Raw genomic sequence first — 8,759 nt, 5'->3', positions numbered from 1 at the left:
AAACATCTTGCCACTTGTTTCTGAATTCCTTTTGATCCAGCTTCACTCAATGAATCTTGTCCTCGACCAGCATCCTACTCAAATTGCTACTTTGTTCTATGACTCAAGGACCAAACCCATCATGACAAAAAGCCAGAAGAACCCTTCTTGAAAATTGATGTCAAAGGGGGAGAGAGAGATCATCACATCAAAGCTTAATCATATCTATAGGGGGAGAGAGAATACTCTAGGAAAGAAAGAGACCCCAGATGCCCGGTGTTCAAGAGGAGAGAAGTCACATGTCTTCAAGAGGTGAAAGACATGTTCATATTTGCTCAATTGCATTAGCTCTGTTTATTTCCTTTGAGCTCTGTTTTTGCTCTGATTTTCTGTTCCCTATCTCCTCCCAATATCCCATGTTAGATTCAGGGGGAGTAAGACATCTAAGGGAAGGAAATCCTTGAATTTATTGCACATCTTTACCTTTGGGGACATGTCTATATCCAATGTGGTACTTAGTACTCATTCTACATGTCATCCCAGTCGTGGTACTCTTGTGGTTTCCCTTGGTTGCTCTGGCCAGTAGGTGTATCTGTGTTACCTAACCTTGTTTACGCAGGTTCATCCCATTCTAAGCCAACTCAAGACCACAAGGTAAGTATATGCATCACAGTCATGCGAATGAGAATTTCTTGCTGATGTACATACTGTTTGCAAGAAGGACTCATGAGCATGAAGGTACATTTCTCATATTTTCATCATTTGCTCTGATGCATATAGCCAAGATACAAGTAACACATTGCTTACTCTGTCATGTGTATGCATTCACATGCTCCTATATTCCATAATCACATGATTGCATACATGTAGGGGGAGCCTATGCAAGTTACATGTCTTTCCAAAGCTTTACTTACTACTCTTAATATCTTGATCTAAAGCTTTGATGTATGTTGTCATCAATTACCAAAAAGGGGGAGATTGAAAGCACAAATGCTCCCTAGGTGGTTTTGGTAATTAATGTCGACATATCTCTTGTTGGACTAACATTTTTATCTAGTACTCCCTCCGTTTTTATTTAGTTCGCATATTAGCTTTGGTGAAAGTCAAGCTTTACAAACTTTGACCAAGTTTATATACAAAAATATTAAGATATACAATAACAAATCAACAACATTAGATTTATTATTAAATGTACTTTCACATCGTATAGATTTATTATGATAAATGTCTATATTGTTTTCTATAAACTTGGTCAAACTTTACTAAGTTTGACTTCAGTCAACTCTAATATGCAGAGTAAATAAAAACGGAGGGAGTATGTTTCAGATAAGTTCAACAGTGAAGTGGCATGGACTAGAGGATGTGAAACCCCTTCAAGATGCTAAGGACAAAGGATTGGCTCAAGCTCAAAGCTTAAGACTCTACATTTTCCATTTTAGTGATCCAAGATCACATTGAGTCTATAGGAAAAGCTAATACTATCAAGGAGGGATGAGGTGTTGCTTAATGAGGTTCTTGCTCAAAATGCTTAGTGATATGCTCCAAACCCTCAACTACTTTCTCACATCCACATATGACCTAAACCAAAAGTCAAACTCGGCCCCACCGATTCTTTCTATCCGGCGCCACCGAGTTTCAAATGTCATAGCCACTGCCACAAACTCTAGGCAAATCGGTCTCACTGATAGGGATATCGGTCTCATCGAGATGGGATTGCAAACTCTCTGTTGCCTATTGCAATACTTTCGGTCTCACCGAAATGAGCGATCGGTCCCACCGAAACTGCAATGTAAACTCTCGGGTTCCCTTTTGTAACATTTCGGTCTCACCGAAATGAGCGATCGGTCCCACCGAGTTTACCTGACCAACTCTCTGGTTAGCTTATTACCAAAATCGGTCTCACCGAGTTTGTGTAATCGGTCTCACCAAGATTACGTTATGCCCTAACCCTAATCATATCGGTCCTACCGAGTTGCATGTCGGTCCCACCGAAAACCCTAACGGTCACTAGCTTTGCTAAATCGGTCAGACCGAGTTTAACCATTCGGTCCCACCGAGTTTGGGAAGTTATGTGTAATGGTTAGATTTTGTGTGGAGGCTATATATACCCCTCCACCTCCTCTTCATTCGGGAGAGAGCCATCAGAACAAACCTACACTTCCAACTTACTTTTGCTGAGAGAGAACCACCTACACTTGTGTTGAGACCAAGATATTCCATTCCTACCATATGAATCTTGATCTCTAGCCTTCCCAAGTTGCTTTCCACTCAAATCTTCTTTCTACCAAATCCAAATCCTGTGAGAGAGAGTTGAGTGTTGGGAAGACTATCATTTGAAGCACAAGAGCAAGGACTTCATCATCAACACACCATGTGTTACTTCTTGGAGAGTGGTGTCTCCTAGATTGGCTAGGTGTCACTTGGGAGTCCCCGACAAGATTGTGGAGTTGAACCAAGGAGTTTGTAAGGGCAAGGAGATCGCCTACTTCGTGAAGATCTATCGCTAGTGAGGCAAGTCCTTCGTGGGCGATGGCCATGGTGGGATAGACAAGGTTGCTTCTTCGTGGACCCTTCGTGGGTGGAGCCCTCCGTGGACTCGCGCAACCGTTACCCTTCGTGGGTTGAAGTCTTCATCAACGTGGATGTACGATAGCACCACCTATCGGAACCACGACAAAAACATCCGTGTCTCCAATTACGTTTGAATCTTCCAAACCCTTCTCTTTACATTCTTGCAAGTTGCATGCTTTACTTTCCACTGCTCATACACTCTTTGCATGCTTGCTTGATATGTATTGTGTTTGTTAAACTTGTGCCAAAAATCCACTTCAGCCTAAAGAATTCAAAAACTGCAATTTTTAGCACCTAGTGTCTAATCACCCCCCTCTAGACACCTCTTCTCGATCCTTTCAATGGTCCTAGAGTCGAGTTGCCGCCAAGCCCCCTAGGCTCGGAGGTCAGTGCAATACCGGGCTTCTCAGCTAATGGGCCACACCCGGTGTATTGTCTAGTCACCCTTCGCCTTCATCCTCCACAATTATTTTGTGCAAGATTACACGACATGTCATGAGCTGCCAAAGTGTCTCTAGTTCTCACATCAATGCAGCTCCACAAACAGTACCACAACGAACTTGGAGCACTCCGAACACCCTCTCCACATCCTTCCTAGCACATTCTTGACATTGTGCAAAGAGACATTGTGTTCCTACCATGAGGATTAGATATAGTCTTCACAAACACCACCCATTGAGGATAGATACCATTTGCAAGGTACTACCCCCATGTTGTGGTTGTGCCTGTTGATGATGTAGTTGCATGCCGGAGCCTCCCCGTCACAAAGTCTCTTGAACAAAGGAGATCGGTGGAGCACATTGATGTCATTGTTAGAACCAGACATGTCAAAGAAAACATGCAAAATCCACAAGTCCTTAGATGTCACTTCTAAGTATGATGTGGCCTCTTTGGTGTGACCTTGATACCGCCCACGCAAACCTTTGAGGTAATTTCTGGCAGTACATGCAATCAACTGAATGGAGCATACATGGGAAACCACTTGATACCCCGGCTGCCCATAAATTTTTGGTGTCCTCGGCAGTTGGTTCTCATAGGTACTTTGGTCCAAACACCTTCACCACGGCGTGTGCAAATTACACAGTAGTGTCCAGACAGGTGGTCTCCCATACGGATTTTAGTATCAATGGCACATGCGGCCTTACTATAAGCAAGCACCCTCAGAGCAGACATGCATTTTTGCAGAGAAGAGAAGGAAAGTTGCCCACAACAATCCGTCCTAAGCTTGAATTAGTCATTAGCCTCCTCGACGACATTAACTAAGCACAAGAACAAGTCTTTGCCCATCTGAAAGCAGCGTGAAAAGAAACCTTCATGGTATGTTAGGTCCGATGTAAAGTAGTCCGTGTATAGAAGTAGCGATCCTATCCCATGGAACAACTCTCGTGCCCATATTAAGCCCATGAAGTTCAGCACATTCTCCTCTTGCTTCTCGAATTCTTCCTGGATGCTCATCGTCATCATTTCAACATCTTCGTTGTCTGAATCTGACGAATTGATGAACTCTCTTTATATGAATTCATCAAGGTCCATGATTTCATAATCAACGACAAACCCATCCGTGGCCTACAAATGACCAAAAGAATAAAAAACTACTCGTACACTTCATCAAACATGTAAGTATGATGTGTGTGTCCAGAAAAGTTGCACGAAGCAGGGCGGCGTTCGGTGGCAGCACCGTAGGTGGCGTTGTGGGTTGGGGCCTCCGAAGATGGCCATGTGGGTTGGGGACCACAATGGAATAACAATGATGGTAGAGCTATGGTGGCGGTGCGGACGAGGCAGAAAATAGGAGATGAAGAGGGAAGATAGGGCGTGTCTTCAAGAGATTTGGCACAGACCCTTGCCGTCAGTCCAATGAGAAGGCCGCGTCCCGGGAGTCCTCATATATGACCCGCATATAGATCGAGTATGGGGGTGCCGGTTAGCCCGGCGGCTAAGTTTTCCCAGTCCGCTTGGGTGGAAAAAAAGTGCCCGGGCCGTGCAAGGGGTGAGTGGGGTTATAAGGGCTCCGGCTATAAATGCTCTTAGAAATCCGGCTAAAGGAATTTAGAAAAAGACGCTGCTAACTGGACTGTGAAAGTCCAGTGAAAATTATGTGATCCAAGTAACAAAAAAACCTCTACCAATACCCCTTCTGTAAATAAATATAAAATGTTTTACATATTTCAATATGGACAATATACCGCACTAAAATGTGTCTATATATATTCAAATTAAAAAAAGTTAGAACATTTTATAGTACTCCTCTGTAAACAAATATAAAAGCGTTTAGATCACTAAAGTAGTGACCTAAACGCTTTTATATTTCTTTATGGAAGGAGTATTTATTTACATACAGTACATGCCAAGTGACCACCCTCCCCCCTCCCCAAACAAACAAAAAGAAAAACACTGACACCAAGCTGTAGTACTAAAAACAAAGGGAATCTGACCAGGCCGAAAAAACGCATGTCCAACGATAATCTACACGAAGATATCCAAAAACGCAAACGCGTGCTCATCACGATGTTTCCAATCGACTTCATCCTAAAAAGCTAGGCTTTATTTGACCGGAGAAGACTTGGTTGTTCTGCTTCACTTTCTCGGAGGAGCCTGACGCCCGTCCGCCCGCATGTGGGAATTGCTATGCAGGGCGCAGAGACTGGGCACCTTCGTCCCGCCGAGTCAATCGTTCTATAATCACGACGAAACCATCTCCCTCTTCTATAATTCACACAAGAGGAAGGGAATCACAGCCGTGGAGAGCAGGTGCAGCCGTCAGTCAGTGCCAATGGATCAGCCCGTGCAGCCATGGGAGTACAGCCTGCGGAAGTACCTCCTGCTGCTGGCCACCCTGGTGGTCACCGTCACGTACGGCGCCGGCTTCAACACGCCGGGGGGCGTCTGGCAGGTCACCCACGACGGCCAACTCGCCGGCGACCCCATCATCCGCCAAACCAACTACCACCGCTACCTCGCCTTCTTCTACTGCAACGCCACAGCCTTCGCCGCGTCGCTCGTGGTCATCGTCCTCATCCTCGTCCTCGCCATCCGCCACGACAGGAAGGGGAAGGACAGCCGCTGGGTCGTCGTGCCCCTGCGGCTGGTCATGGTGCTGGACCTGCTCAGCCTCATGGGCGCCTACGGCGCCGGCACCTGCCGGGACAAGATTTCAACCGTCTACTCAGTGGTGCTGGTGGCCATCGTCTTCCTCTACATCCTCGTTCTCAAGTCGATGGACTGCTGGGACAAGAACTCCGACCCCGGCGCCGGCTCCGGCCGCGGGATGCCCGTCACCAATGGCAACACCGGCTCCGGCTCTGGCAGCGCAACGCCCATTCCCAATCCTGACTTTGGCACCGGCACGATTTCCACCTCCATCGCCGGCTCCGACGGCGGGATGCCAATCTCCAACGGCAACACCAGCTCTGGCGGCGTGATGTGCACTCCTGATCCCGACCACGACGCCGGCACGATTCCAGCCCCCATCCTCGGCTCTGACCCCACGGTCGGAGAAGACAAGGAGCGGCCCCGCCACCACAAGGCCCACAAAAAGCTGAAAGCCGAAGAACGGCTCCGCAGGGTCCTGATGCTCCTGGCTACGTTTGCGGTGAGCATCACGTATGTCGCCGGGCTGAGCACGCCGGGCGGCTTCTGGGACAGCACCAAGGGCAGCCACCACCCGGGCGATGCGGTTCTCAAGGACAACCATGGCCCGCGCCTGACGGTGTTCCTGCTCTGCAACACCACGGCGTTCGTGGCGTCCCTGCTCATCACCATGCTGCTCATCATCGACGTCAAGAAGCTCCGCAAGAAGAAGACGGCTCGGTCTCGCATGCTCTACGGGTGCATCGTCGTTGCCCTGGTCGGTCTCGTTGCGGCATACATCGCCGGCAGCTGCAGGGAGATAGATACCACCGCCTACGTGTTCAGCCTAGTTGGCGCCGTTCTGGCAATGGCACACATCATCCTACTCTATGGTATCTACACTTCTTCTCGTTCCAGTCCAGTGCAACAAACTGGAAAAGTTCAGCAGACTGTTGATAATGTCAGGTAAGGATCACATACGTATCCTCTTCTTCCTTTCCTGTGTTTGTAGCTGAACTCTCTGTTTCTTTCTCTGCTACGCCGCAATTGAAGTCTGTTTTCTCTGTTTACAGTTTCACTGTTTTCTCGGCAAAGTAAACTAAACTCTGTTTCTTCTTCTCAGCAGTGGTAGGAAGGCTCTGGACAAGGCTCGCTCTCTTGTTCTACTGCTCGCTACTCTTGCCGCCGCCATCACCTACACAGCGGGGTTGGACCCGCCGGGTGGCCTTTGGCAGGACAATGGCAACGGGCACATGGCCGGTGACCCAATCCTTCTCACGACCAATGCCAGGCGATACAAGGCCTTCTTCTACTGCAACTCGGTTGCCTTTGTGACCTCCTTGGTAGCCATTGTCCTAGTCCAGACGGATATTCTGGTCAGGCACCACGTGCTGGAGGCAGCCATGATACTCGATCTGTTTGGCCTCATCGGCGCCTATGCCGCCGGGAGCTGCCGGGACGTGAACACCTCCATTTATGCCATAGCTTTGGCAGGCGCCGTCCTGGTCTATGTGGTGATCCATATTGTCTTCTTCACGCTGGACCACGAGGACAAAAAGGACGACCACCAGGCAAATCAGTTGTTGGAGAGGAGGCGCAAACGGTTGCTCCTCTTTGCGATCTTGGCCGCGACCATTACCTACCAAGCCGGCCTCACCCCTCCTGGCGGCTTCCTGCTCCAGGATGACAAGCTCGGACACCACGCTGGCGACCCAGTCCTCTTGTTCAACTACCCACTCCGTTACAAGGTCTTCTTCTACTGCAACTCGGTGAGCTTCATGTTGTCCATCTCCCTCACCATCCTCCTTGTGAACCACAATCTGTACAGGCCAGCCATACGAAGCAATGCGCTATTTGTTTGTACGGTCGTGGGCTTGTTGTGTTTGATGGTGGCCTACGCCGCTGGAAGCACCCAACACCTCAAGACATCCATCTACATCTTTCTGTTGGTCGGTGCGGCCCTTCTCGTTGCAGCCGGACTCCTGCTGGTATTTTTGCTGAAGAAAAATGACAGCGGTTCAGCAGCGCAACACACTAAACAGAACCAACAAATGAAGGAGGTAGAAGTGAGGAATGGGGATAAAGAGGAAAGAGATGAGGCAGAAGAAAAGAATGGGGATAAAGAACTAAGGAAGAAGGAGGTAGAAGAAAATAAAGAAGAAAGGAAGAAGCACGAGAGGCGCAAGTACCTGATGCTGCTAGGCATCCTGGTGGCAAGCGTAGCCTACCAGGCTGGCCTGAAACCGCCCGGCGGAGCGTGGCAGAGCAGTGAGAATGGGTACGAGGCGGGCGTCCCGGTGATGCATGATAACAGGAGACCCCGGTACCTCATTTTCTTCTACAGCAACTCCTTTTCCTTCATGGCTTCCATTGTTGTCATCATGATGTTGCTAACGCACTGGCTGCCAAACAAGAAGAAAGAAGAATGGGAAAAATGGTCGCTGAGGGTGATGAACTGGACGATCCTACTGGATTTGTTCACTCTCCTGCTGTCCTATGCAGCCGGCTCCAACAGGCAGTGGAAGACGTCGGTTTATGTCGTCGCACTCATCTTTGTTGTGCTGGTCTACTTTGCAATCCATATGACGCTGTCATGTACTGTTTGTCGCCCTAAGAGCCCCCAAAGCAGCTCTGAAGTGTAGCTCTACTATGTGAGGGCGTCTGAGATGCCATCTATCTATTTCTCCGTCTCTAGATTTCTAGTCATCTTAATTAACTCTGTTCAATCTCTCTGCTCCAGCTAGTTCTCTCTGTTTTTAGATTCCTGGTCTAGTTGATGTAATCTGATAAACCTGTATCCCGATTGGAGGTTGGAGCAAGCTGAACATTGTTTGTCGATTCACGGGGAAAGTGTGTGTACCTTAACGTACCCAATGATTACGCATTAATCATTATAAGTGAAATTTCCTGATCCTATATGCAATCTCGATCTCACAAAAACTTGAATGAGAAGTGCATGAATTGCAGTTCCATTGTATTCAGGAAGCTGAAGCATTTGTTGCTACTCAAACATGCCAGTATGTCACTGCGTGCGGTCTGAAGTAATGATTGTGTAATTCTAATAGGATCCACTGGTCTTGTCGAGAGGAAACATACCTTGAATCCGTGACCCGACCACAGCGGCGCAGTCTCCCCTGTGG

At 48.0% G+C, this 8,759-nt stretch overlaps 1 protein-coding gene across 2 annotated transcripts; it reads left to right on the top strand.

The window, feature by feature from the left end:
• Positions 1-4,967: 4,967 nt before the first annotated feature.
• Positions 4,968-8,469, top strand: LOC125515178 (uncharacterized). 2 transcript variants are annotated; one of them, XM_048680616.2, is made up of 2 exons: positions 4,968-6,585; positions 6,743-8,469. In XM_048680616.2, exons 1-2 carry the CDS (start codon positions 5,165-5,167, stop codon positions 8,259-8,261), a joined length of 2,940 nt encoding a protein of 979 aa, XP_048536573.2. In that variant the 5' UTR covers positions 4,968-5,164; the 3' UTR covers positions 8,262-8,469. The 2 variants fall into 2 exon arrangements, with proteins under 2 accessions (XP_048536573.2, XP_048536574.2); XM_048680617.2 differs by having other exon boundaries at positions 4,969-6,585; positions 6,746-8,469.
• Positions 8,470-8,759: the final 290 nt, after the last annotated feature.

Source organism: Triticum urartu, chromosome 6A (assembly GCF_056163025.1).
Source record: "Triticum urartu cultivar PI428250 chromosome 6A, HENAU_Tu73, whole genome shotgun sequence".
In the NCBI taxonomy this organism is placed as follows: Eukaryota; Viridiplantae; Streptophyta; class Magnoliopsida; order Poales; family Poaceae; genus Triticum; species Triticum urartu.
This window is presented reverse-complemented; position numbering and strand designations above follow the sequence as displayed.

What these genes read in the sequence shown, in the direction of transcription:
- LOC125515178 (XM_048680616.2), top strand. Translation starts at nt 5,165, where the DNA reads ATGTGGGAATTGCTATGCAGGGCGCAGAGACTGGGCACCTTCGTCCCG. An exon ending in CAGACTGTTGATAATGTCAG is followed by an intron (nt 6,586 to 6,742) that starts GTAAGGATCACA and finishes TCTTCTTCTCAG; the next exon opens with CAGTGGTAGGAAGGCTCTGG.